General features: G+C 38.1%; 1 protein-coding gene across 1 annotated transcript in view; it reads right to left on the bottom strand.

The window, feature by feature from the left end:
• The window catches only part of SBNO2 (strawberry notch homolog 2), a 2,660,605-nt gene that overhangs the window by 1,715,425 nt on the left and 932,084 nt on the right, over nt 1-13,096 (bottom strand). The window contains exon 10 of the mRNA XM_044053813.1: nt 4,993-5,083. Coding sequence (XP_043909748.1) covers nt 4,993-5,083 — 91 coding nt within the window. The remainder of the gene's footprint in view (nt 1-4,992; nt 5,084-13,096) is intronic.

Raw genomic sequence — 13,096 nt, 5'->3', positions numbered from 1 at the left:
GCAATAACAATAACTTTTAATCGATACACCTAAATACTTAATGTTGTCATGTCCCCAAACACATGGGTACTAGAAAATGCTTGAACATAACAAAGTGTCATCCATTAAAACAAACACTGTAAAAAGCTGTCATAATGCAAGGAAATATAGGTATATATTACAGGTTCCTTCTTTATTTCTATCACTACAGATAGAAGATTGGAGGAGGTTGGGATATTTTTTACTTGTAATTCCTGGTGTTGTATATATTGCTCTATGCACAGTCTGTCCAAAATTTATACAACATTAAGATTAAAAGATCTCAAAAGTGCATTATTTAAACATTCTATTGTCTGCAATAAACTTCTATTTTTTTTTACAATTTTTTGGAAGCTTGTACATGATTTTAAGGGCTGGTGATTTAAAAATTATAGAGACCTTGTGGCAGATAAAATTAAAAGCAGATCAACCACCAGGTCTTAAATTACACATTGACAAACACAATGAATTATTATTGTCTTAAGTCACTATTTTCTGCTATTTGTTCATTTACATGGGTACTACTATTGAACCAACTCACATGTGAGTACAGAGTTTACTGTTACAGCCTTTGTTTTATCTTCATTAATTTTATATCCCCAGAAAACATGAAAGTCTCTTAAAATGTTCCACAACATCAATATATAATTTTCTGGATTTTTCAAGTACAAAATACTACCATCTGCAAGTAAAGCTAACTTTTCTTCAGAACCATACCATTTATATCTGAATTTGAGAGTACCTTATTTTTTTTTCAAATGCCTCTAAATATAAAGCAAACAGGGGAAGAGGTCACCCCTGCCTTGTTAAAACACAGCCTGTCTGAGATAAACCTTCCCACCTTAATTCTTGCATGTGATCCGTCAGATATTCTCCTAATAAACACTATTACCCCATCAAGGAATGCAAATGGCCCTACTAATGAAATCCCTGCTGACTCTACTGAATTCTTTCTCTACACCAAGACCAACAAACAAGAGTTCCTGGAGACTTCCCTGTTGGCTGATTATATAACACCATTTTTATCTCATTTCTTCCTGTCTTAGCTGTTGAGCCTCATCTTCCTCTAACCTTGGCATTAAGTCTTTCATAAACATTTCAATTAGTGTCTTTTCCTGACTTCCACATTCTTCTGCTTTACACAAATTTTCATAAACTTTCTGAAATATCTCTAATACTGCTATACAATCTCTAGTTATTTTTCTGTCAAAGGCTAGCTAATTTGGTGACAGCCCATTCTACTTTCTGTTGCCCAAGTTGTTATGCTAAAAGATTTTGTGCTTTGGAGTTCTCAAATATAGTTCCTGAACACCAACCTTTCCAAATTCGTGCATATTATCCAGATACTTCCTTATTTCCCTTTAGCACACTGCTGTAAACTCTTCTAGTTTTGTGAGATTCCTCCTTATTCTGCAGTGCTTTATCGCTTTTCAACCCCTCCAAATAATTCATAGTACTTCTTTCACATGTCTGTTTTACTTCTACCTTCTTTAACTCTTTTATCCCATTCACCAGCTATCTCTTCTGAAGAAATTTCTATCTTCCCTAATAATTCTTATTTTCTACAACCCATTCCTTAAATTCTTTTAACAGGTAAGTAAGGAAAGCACCAGTGTCTCTTTTACTTCACCACCTACATGGCTGTATTAGTTTTTATCATTAATTATCTAAAGTTGTTACTGGATGCGTGTCAAAGCTTTCACATAAATACATACACTCCCATGAAATATAACTGTTACCCACTCTATCCTAAATATTGTACCTTGGGGAATATGCAAAATCTGTCCTAGTTCATATTACTGAATTTCACATCTTCCATACCAAATATTCATATATTTATTCAGAAATTTACTTTCTTTTGTTGTATTTTACCTTGTAGATTTCACTGATATATTCTCAGTACTGCAAATCAAGTTGTAGTCTTAATCCATAAATAATATTCCCTGCTGAAAGTCGATTTCTCTCAAAAGTCTCAAGCTTGATAATAGCATTTTTTGTTGGAATATTAATACGTGCCATCATAATCCTCCTCCTCCTCCACTAATAATGCCTTACCACCACCAATCAACCATTAATGCATTTTTTTATTCCTCGACCTCTACTGGAGACCCTCGAGTAATTATCACCATCACTTCCACTTTCCTTTGTCCCTGACATTCTTCAGAATTTCCACCTTGAAATCCTCACCCAAGTACATCTCCTGCAGCATTGCTATTCGCACCCTACCTTTCGTAATATAATTCAATACTCTGTGCCTGTAAGGATTCTATTATAATATGGACAGAGTAGCCATTATGACAGAAAGCTATTTACTCCCACCTATTACATTTGACGTCTCTTTTGGAGTAGTATATCCAATTTTTAACTTACATGCACAAACTAATTACTGGGTAGACTGATATCTATTTCAACCTAATTCACATTCTTTTGAAGACCGTTTCCTTAAAAGAAAACACTCAAAACAACAAAACTAAAAGTATCAGATAAGACCCCATCCTCTTAACTTACAAACACAAAAAATACAAGTTTTTCAAAAAATAGAATTCACCCGTCCAGACAGGAGCAGCTGCTGCAGATATACAGTCGCACCAACAGGCTTTACCTATTCTAAACTTAGGTTACCCATGTTAAAAATTATACCACAGCATGGATTCTCTCAGCCAGATTATTTGTTCTTTTCCTAATGCTTATGCACTCCCAGATGTAAAAAAAAAATGATTGCATACTTTCAGTAATCATTGACTTTCAGCCCTATGAAAATAGTATACTGGCTACCTTTAAATACATACACTTAACTGTGCACTGCATCATGGCGACTACATAGGCAATTACTTATAAAATGTATTCACTTACCACAGTTTCAAACTTCATTTATTTTTCACTAAACTAAACTGCTTGCCAATGTAACTTTAAAAGTTAATTCCACTATATGTATTTCAAACAGCATAGAGAGGTCACAGTTCTTATGATTACCTGTACCTGCAGACAAATAGTTTCCAAGCAAAAGCAATCTGTAATGAATAAAAAACAGCTAATAACTCTGCAAATTCATGAAAGAATCTTTGTAAATTTCACCTCCCAACTGAGAGCATTTGCTAATGGGAAAACAGTTAATGGCTTGGGAAATACGGGAAAAACACAATTTCCCATGGCTTTCATCATTTTGTTTTATTATTCAAGCCCATTTGCTTAAAAAAAGCCCTCGTCTACAATTTAAAACAAGGACATTAGTCTAGATACCTAGCCCTATGCAGACAGAGGAATTATATTTATTTTACATATGAGATAAACAGATTTTTTACATCTCCTACCCCCAAGCAGCCCAGGATCACAACATTATATTAACTTGAACTTCCTTCTTTCTTTTCAGTCTCTCTTACCTTGTCACAATGTAAAGCCTGGACATATTTCAAAAAATAATTTTTTTCTAGTTCTAATATATTTAGCATACAATAAGCAGTCACTTATAATACTCCTACTCGCATTTAAAATACTCCTGAATGCACCCTACAAAAACGATTTACAAAATAACATGCAATTTTATATCATAACATTTTTATACAAATATGTTAACTGTTGTACTTACAGTTACTTTTTCAGTACCTTCAGTGTCCTTCCAAACACTAATGAAAAAGTGGGGTATATGCTTTACAGTTTGCCCTCCAGGTTGACAATCAAAATTCTAGCCTTTCTCTGCTGCTTTTTCTTGCAAACTCGTATTTTACATGTCTAATCCTATATCGAAATGGAACAATTTTTCAGTCTCTCATTTAATCATTAACTTCACAATGTTGCTGGTCTTCTTTCTGATCTTCTCCATCTCCCAAAATAAGCCCCCAAGCCCAATCCAAATTACTCCCGATTCTTCTAATTAATTAGCTAATTAGCTGCAGTTTTTTTTTTTTTTTTGAAACTCAACCTTTTTCTTTGGAATAATACAAGAGTTTTCACTGGCAAAGTGTCTCTGTAGACTTTATTACTGTCAGAATAAGAAGCAGAGTACTCTTCTGCTTGCTGGCTTACTCTGTTGGCTAAACATTGCCCTCCTCCTTTAGAAGGCTTCTAATCAATTTTATTAGATCATAAATTATAATGATCTTACAAGTACATTCACATTGTCAAATGTTGCTGGAACACAGAGATATGCAGGATAAATTTCTGCATTCCTACATCTTTTGTCCCACTGACCTGTAGAAGATCAATTACAGGAAAGTTAAGCCACAGACAGTTTTCACTTCCTTCTATAACATTACGTAGATATACACTGCTTCCCATATGAAGGGGAAATAATTTATTCTGTGGGTACTTCGGCACCTGCACTCCTACTTTAGAGCCGGTTAACAAAACTAATGGTAAGGACACTGCAGTATATGATCTACTTTTGTGAAATCACATACTTAGCCAGTGTGATCTTGCTTACATTAGAGAGTCCAAGAAAAAGACCACTGTAATGCTGAAAAGCAACTGCAGGAATAGTAAAGAAAGAAAGATACACAAGTCTCCCTGCACAACATTTCTTAGTTTGTCAACATAATGATTACTCTACCTTAGGGTTGGAACTTTGCATTTCAGGCAGATATGAATCAGCTACTAAGCCAGCACCATGGCAGACAGCAGTCTCTCAAACAATGTAGTTCAATACTGTACATATATGGGTTAAATAATGAACTACTCTGAAAATAATTGCTAGCATGATTTATCACTGCCTGTGGTCCTTCTATACCTATATTTGATGTAGCTTTTTGCATTTTTTTTTTAACATTCCCTCTAAAGGCTAAAATGTCAGTTTTACTTTTACTTGAATGAAAGAGAATCTTAGTAATCTTTTCATCTTCCGTTCCTTACGTTTACACAGCATCCACTAAATTACTGCACTGTAAACCTATGGCACTGCAGCAAGTAAAACACTAGATCACTATCTATACCCTACAGTTTTGACAAAGATGCTAGAACAAATGCTTCTGTTTTTCTTACCTTATTTAATGCATGCACAGGAATGTGTTGTGCATCAATGTCCTGGAGATCTCGCAGTGCATCGTACATTAGATCATTTGAAACACTAAACCTACAAAAGCAAACAAACCAGTGGAATCAGGACTGGGGCATTAACCTTCACAAAAACAGGTACAAGAAGCAGAGTATGAAAACATTACACAAACCAAGAAGCCACGACTTGATACAGTCAGCTACCTAATGAGTGCAGGAAACTGTCCATGGGTGAGGAAACAAAGTCACAGAGCCTTTCATGTCTACGTTTAAAACATTTTTGTGTTGTACTTTATGTACATGATATTACTTTCCTGCTGAATATCAAAATACCCCAACAATTATCATCAAGTATTCCCCCTCTCTTTCACCTACATCACTAGGCTATATTACTATAGACAGTAGTGCCACAATGGCCATTGTTTTAGATCTTGGTATTAAACATGTAACTAGAAGGCAGCACTGCCTGTGCCTCGAATTCAGAAATATCAAAACTTAAACTTGACCTTACAAAATAAACTGGGAAAAAGTCTACCACACATATCAGACAGCTACATTAAAAAAATACATAAGTGAACATATAAAACTACTTAGCTACGTAAGATTGTAAGATTACTTTAAAGGAGTTTCCTTCCATTAGTCACAGATCCAATTTGAGTTTTACATTAGATAATTAGGCTAATGTCCACCAAGGCCTTAATAAGCCTAGTCATGCAATGTAACCCAATTGTATCCCTATGTATCATGAAAGTTTATTATGAGGTAATATGTTAGTCAGGAAGTTTCTAGAGGTTACACAGGGGGATGTATGTTAGTTTGGGTAGTACCATCTACCTATAACACAGACATGGAGGCCAGACCTGCCGTGAATTTCTGATTTCCCATCCACTGGTCAAGGTTGTGCTTAAATAGGGTCAGCGAATGACTCTGCTCCACATGGATGGGGAGCCTGTTCCAGAGCATGGGGATACTCACCAGCATATTCTGTTTATGTTGCAAGCAACAATTAAATCCTTGGAACTAGTGGTTCTGATGCTGTTTGTTTTGCAGATGTGTAATAGGTCCATCGGTGCTAGATCCAAGGATGCCTTGTATGCCAGGCATAAACTGCCTCTCAGTAGCCTGTAGGACACAGAGTACACAGACAGGGCTTTAAAATGATCTATATAGGACAATATGTTTATACCCTGGATTCTCCTGGTAAGGAACCTTTGTGGATCTTCCAAATGTTTCATATGTCAGGTCAGGTACATGCAGAAGAGGGAACTATACTAGATGATGGTCTGATAAGGGCCATATAAAGTGGTACTATGACCTGGATGCTATGCCCTAACTTATAAGTTGGGTGAGACAGAATGGATGATTTTCTTACTACCTTGGCTACATGTCGGTCAAAGGCCAGATTACTGTTTACATATATTCCCAGATCATGGACTATCAGGTCAGCTCTTGGGGGTGTCTTAACGATGGAGTAATTAGCTACAGTAGCAGTTTTCCCAAAAGGCACTATACTGCATTTCTTACTGCTAAGTTTGTGACTTGGGCCCCAGTCATTTGTCTCTGTTAAGTCCTCTAAGATGTTTGTGTCATGAGGAAATCTAGGATAGCTTCCAGTCCGCAGTCATCTGTGAACTTAGTCAGCCACATGCCTTTAACATTAGCCTTTACCTCCAAGAAGTAGATGCAAACAGGAGTGGTTCCAGCTAGGAGCTATGTAACACCCTGCTGGTGACCGGTCTCTAAGTGGAAGTGGGATCACCAAGCCAGCTGACAATCCAGTGAGACATGTAGGGGTTTATGATCAGTTTGGTGAGTTTGTGGGGTACTATAAGGAATGACTTAGCAAGGTCCAGATAGGCAATATGCACCGTATTCTCCTGGTTGTGTACAGTGTCTGAAGGATGCCTATGCCTTTGCTGATAGTTTCCAGGATAATTTGTTCCATGGCCTTGCATATTAGACTAGTCAAATGAATAGATCTGTAGTTTCCAGCGAAGGTTGATGGTCCACCCTTGTAAGTAGTATAACCACAGCAGTCTTCAATTCTGGTGGTACAAAAGTTATTTTGAGGCTATAGTTGAAAAGTGACGCAAGTGGTCCTAAAAGGTCATGTTTCAAGCTATTTAAAAGAGGCATCCTAGGATATTGTTGGAGACCACTGAGGCTGTGGTTTTGGCCTTAGACAGTACTGGCACAATGTGTGTTGCTTCCGAGGTTTCAGACATGGCTGTATAAGACTTTGTGAATTTCTTTAGTCTATGAAGCCATCTTAAACTCATAACTGGCCTTGATGGACTTCAGTAGTCATTTTACTTTCCTGTTTAGTTTAGAGAGATCCTTTCATTATGGGAGTTGCTCTTCCTGATTTTAGCTGTGGCTTTTTTTCCCCTTTTGCTATACATCATATTAAGGTGAGGATTCCACCAGTGTGGTTTGTTTTTGGCTTACTTCTAGTAGATACAGCAGCCTCTATATAGCCATCTACATAGTTGTACAGGGTCTCTGTGAACAACTTGGCACAAGCTGCTGTAAACTCAAAATTGGAAGTGGCAATGAATTTTGACATACTATCACTTAATAGTATGTAGTTTGTTTTGGAATAGTTTCTAACTTACAGGGTTTGCTGGTGTTACTGAGCTGATTTTTTATTTTGAAAGAGACAGCTTTGTGGTCCGACTTCACAAGTGAGGACATGATAGTGAGTGCAGTGCTCTCCCATATTGGTGAGAACCAGGTCCAGTCTGTTTGAACCTGTGGTGGGTGTGCAGATTATCTGGTCAAGGGCATTTGTGTTAATAAAGACTAGGAATCATTGTGCCCGTGAGATTGAGGCAGTGTACATTTCCCAGTCTACAGACAGCTAGTTAATGTCTCCCATGAATAGGATATTTGGTTTAATGGTGAGCTTCTCCAGTAGGTCTAGATATGACTTATGGGATTCTAGGGACATAGAGTGACCTACAGCGTGCTAGGATTTGAATGTATATAAATTCCATGGGCATAGTCTTATTTATCTAAGGTGGCGTTATGCTTGTTGCTAGCACAAGAGTGACACTCCTCCACATTTTGTCCCCATCTGTGCAGCTGATGGTCTAAATGTGTGGAATGCACAAAAGCCTTGTGCTGCTGCAGTACTTATGTGGATTTAACCCATGTCTTGGCAATGGCACAGATGTCTATATTCCCCATGGTGAGGAGAGCTGGTAGAGTGCAAAGTTTCTTGATTAGGCTCCTAGCACTGAACAGTAAAACCTTTTAGGTTTCTTTGGGGTTTGTTATGTTGACAAGTTTGTCAAATTGACATTGCCTAAAACAGGCTATAAGGGGGTTGATAATATTTTAGCCAATATTAGGAAAAATAAGGGAGACAGGTGCAGATTATCCTTAGCAAAGTAATGTGGTCTGTAAATCATGTCTTCCCATACTGACAATTATTTAATTCTCTTGGAAAGAGACCAGAAATTATGCCAATTATTGAAGTCAATCATCTTTTGTTCATACTGTGGCATCATCCTTGATGAAGGTAAAATGCTGCTCAATGCAAGGCACATAACCTGCCTGAGATACTTTCAGAGAGCTCAACAATGTCTTACTTCATATATTTCAGAGAAGTACATCTCAAGTCGTTAATGTCTACATGGACTATGACAAAATCTTACTGGTACCTGTGATGCAGTCACATAAATGTGTGCGTAATTTGGCGGATCCTGACTCCAGATAAGCAACTGTTATCTTCTTGTTCAATCTAGTGAGTAGGGAATATCTGCATGTTGTACAATTGAGTCCCCCAAGACAAGAGTCCTGGGTAATGTGTTTGCTTGTTTTATGGGTGCTGCTCTTGAGGCTCCAATAAACGTAAGCATGTGTGTGTGGTACTTTGTGTTGCTTTTGGTGAGTGCTTTGGAGATTGCTGAGGAGTGGCGCTGCCGTTTCTAGGCTTAGGAGCTCTTTGAGGTTTTGGAAGATCACTTTTTAGTGCCACAGCATAGGTTGGTCTGTGTGTGTGCTGAACACTGTGTAGTGGATGTAGTGTGTGTTCTTCACAACTTTGTTTATACACAAGATTTTTGTCTTCAGTGAAACTATTATCCACATCTCCTGCATGCTGCATTTGATTTTTTTTAAGGATAAAATGGTGGTCTATGAGCATGAGACAATTGCCGCATTGTCTCAGGATGCACATATATATCACACTGACTATAGAGATAGATGGAAATTGCACACCCAAGTTGTCTGGACCTCTATTTGGGTTGGCTACTGAAGGTTGGGGAATGGGTTACACAGCAATTTCCTTCGTTTGGCACTAGATTAAGTTAAGTGGTGCTAAGATTTGACAGTAGTGCTGGTTAATGTGCAAACTAATTGCTCTAAGCTCGTCTCCATGCAATGGCTTTGTTTTGGCCACTAAGTTAAAGTGTTTCAGTTCTAAGGATAGTTTTATAGATAAAAATCAAAATATCAAAATTCATACATATTTTAACCAGCAAACTCACAAACAAAAACATTAATTCCACTTGAGCAGGTCAAATTCACAAGAAACTACTTCGCACTGGATACCAATACATTTCTAGAACACACTTTGAAAACATACAGAGGACAAGGACCAACCTATGAACAAGGGGGTAGTAAATGAGGACACAATGCAAAAAAGTCTCCTTCACAGTGTGTTCTTTGGCCAATGGTATAAATTGACCCCCCCCCTTCCTCCATCATTTTTCATATGAGTAATAAAAATGTCAGATCAAATTACAACCTATTAAGCTTCACCCACACTTTCAGGGAGTTAAGAATTACAGTATGAAGAGGCAAGTTATTCCTAATTTAATAAACCAGAGCATTCTACCTTCACTTAAACTCTCCCTGCTCAGCAAAAAGCATCTTTTACAGCACAACAAAAGTATGCCACTTATAATGTTAGATGCCTTTCAAGCAACATTTTTCATACTGTCTTCAAATATTTCAGATAACGTGTATGTATATAGTTTGTTCTCCGATGGGTCACCTTCACTTAATCGAAATTTCATTTGACTGAAACCCATTTGATCGAACTTTCATTTGACTGACAACTAGTACTTCAGTACACTTTAAGGCAAGTAACAGGGATTTGCCCCTTCCCCAATGTTGTGCGACCCTGGAGTTGGTTTATATAGTTGAGGGGTGCAGCCCCCCACATTGGGGGTGTGGGGGGCAAAGCCCCCCATCTAGTATCGTTTAAAAGAAGAAAATGACATAAAAAGTACAGAATTTCATCTAAAATAGGTGGGGAGACTGCACCCCCCACCCCACCCCCCTAACTATATATACCAACTCCAGGGTCGCACAACATTGGGGGGCAAATCCCTGTTATTTGCCTTAAGGTGTACTGAAGTACTAGTTGTCAGTCAAATGAAAGTTCGATCAAATGGGTTTCAGTCAAATGGGCTGTCGATCAAATGTAGGTAACCAGTTCTCCAATGTAAAACGATGTGCATCTTAAAAGCCTTACCTTCCAAAACTCACAGCTGTAATATTCTCAATTACAGAAAAAAAAACCCTCAAAAGTAAGCAGGCAGTTCTACAGCCTCTGCACCTCTTTCTTGCAGCTTTCCATGTTGACCCAACAATTTAACAAGGAATTTATGAAATTTCTTTGTTTACTTCAATGCAGCCTTGGTACGGACTTTAGACTTGGTCAATACCAGTAAACTAACCCTGTGTTAACCACTGAGATGAATCCAAACATTAAAATAAACGCATCTCTAACACAGATGTGCTCAGCAGACCATGGCTAAGCACCTACATCAGAAAAGAGACCTTGCAGATGCAGTTAAAAGGTAAAAACTGAACAGCTGTAAAGGTGTTACAGTATGAGAGCATACAGTATTGTACATTACCATGACAACCGCAATGTATATGCTGAAATACAGGCATAATATAACTAAAGCCAATGGTAACGTCATCTGCACCAGATCCCATATTTTAATGAATATCCTAATGTAGCCTACTCTGCAGTCATGGCAACACAGGCTCAAGCTTTGAAAACTTGTTTCTCATCATGAGTGCAGAGCAGAAGATCACTCCTGCACTACTTTCTGAAACATACATCCACCACACTGTCATCTACAACAACTTTAGCTCACAGTTACTCACCATGCCTAGTAACAGCTACTGGACTATGGTCAAAAACAATTCTGCATAGCAACCGTAAATTCTAAGAGGTCCAGACAGCTGGTGTAAAGGGCAAGGAACAGAGCAATGCAATGTACTAAGTTTATAGTGTTCAGGTTCATGAGCGATAATAATATGTTTCGAAGTTTTTGAGATGCACTATTATCAAACTCCTAGATAAGGTGCATGTTATCACCCAATGTCTTTCTGTGTAAAAGGTGTGCATGAGTACATTAAAAAAGAATGACAAAGAGATTCCACAGTATGGCAGACAGGATACATGCTGGAAAGGGAAGTGAGAGTAGGGATGCTGCATGTATGGCTGCCCCACAGTATACAGCAACTGAACATCAAGAAATCTACAGAACTGTCAGAAGTTAAGGTCTGTGGCTGACGCACTTCCATGGTGCTTGGGGCTAACTATCTGTACACAAACTGACGTACAGTTGATTCTGGCTTTATGAACTGCCCCACTGTCAGGACAACTTATAAGAATCTAAATATCAGTAGGTACAAAGACCATATACTACAGCTATCATTTAAATAAGCCAATTAACCTGTTTAAAGCCAAACTGGTGATATCTTACATGACTACACTGATACATCCACAGGCTTTAGAATCCTGTCAGGAAAGGAAATCAAGTAGTAAAGCAACAAAAACTGAAAATGGCAATTGAGAAACAATCAAAGACAACAGAATGACCAAATGAGATCGTTACTAATACAAAAAAAAAAAAAAAAAAAAAAGACATGATTCACATTATATACTGATAAACAAGAACTGAGCAGAATGCCTAAAAAAACAGCATTACCCCAATGCATCAAAATTGAAGCACTGGTCTTACGGATACCAAATACTAATTTCTTTTCAGTGTTAGATGTAAATCAGGATTTCTGGCCTATAATGATAGGTGAACAGAGCTCCAAATACTGTACATTTAATACTTGACAAAGGTACATATTCCTTAGAATTTTGTTGGGGCATTTCATCAGTGCTAGAGGTATTACAAACAGCTGTTGAACAAATGAAATCCAAAAGGATGCTGTAGACATAACTGATTTATTGCTGTTGTCCAGACATGAGAAGAGTGTGGCAAGAGACCAATGAAACTGCATAACAGATAAAGCATAATTTCAAGTTGAACACCATACGTAAAATCAAAAGTTACAAAACACATGGTTCACATTCTAACATCAGCTGGTCTGATACCTCAGCCAGAAACAAATTCCAAGAAACTGTGTAAATGTTAAAGCCAGATGACTAACATCCACTGCAGAATTTTCTAGGAACGAGATATGTATCTAACATGTCTGAAGTAGCTATGTCTCCAAAGAGGTGTTAGTGGAAGAAATAACCTGAAGAGATCTGAAATGTTGCAGTCACTACTTATCATTGCTCCAGCATTAAAATATTATGATGCAAGTAAGACCCACGTTGCAAGGAGACACAAGTCACAATGATACAGAAGCTGTGATCCTAGAAGAGAAAGGACCACCTGTTTACTGGTCAGGAGTACTTTGAGATGCACAAAAGGATACCCCCCCCCCACGCAATGAGCTAGCTCTGGCAGCATAAAGGGATCAAGCCTTGACAATGGCCCAGATGCCCAGAGTTCAATTAGCAGCTTAGGTGCCTGACAGACCCGGCTCAGTCAATTCATAAAACTTCTGGGGAAGGGGAAAAGGCATCTCTGGTTTCTCAATTATGTGACAAATAGAAGCAGCACTGGATGACACACTTTTGAAGCATCAGCCAGTGAGTATGCACTGTCATGGTGCCCAAGCAATTAAGGAAGGGAATCAGCATGTAAAGTTACATTCCCAGCTGGAGGCAGAAGAGCAGAGAGAGAAACACTAAGGGTAGATGGTGCTCCACAAGGGACAGGAAGGCCATTCCACAGGACTCGCAGGCTGGCCCACTCCCTACCATCCCACTCTTGCCATT

This window comes from Protopterus annectens, chromosome 13.part0 (assembly GCF_019279795.1).
Source record: "Protopterus annectens isolate FY-2018-M chromosome 13.part0, PAN1.0, whole genome shotgun sequence".
NCBI lineage: Eukaryota > Metazoa > Chordata > Ceratodontiformes > Protopteridae > Protopterus > Protopterus annectens.
The sequence above is the reverse complement of the archived record's forward strand: the minus strand, read 5'-3'. Positions and strand labels throughout refer to the sequence as shown.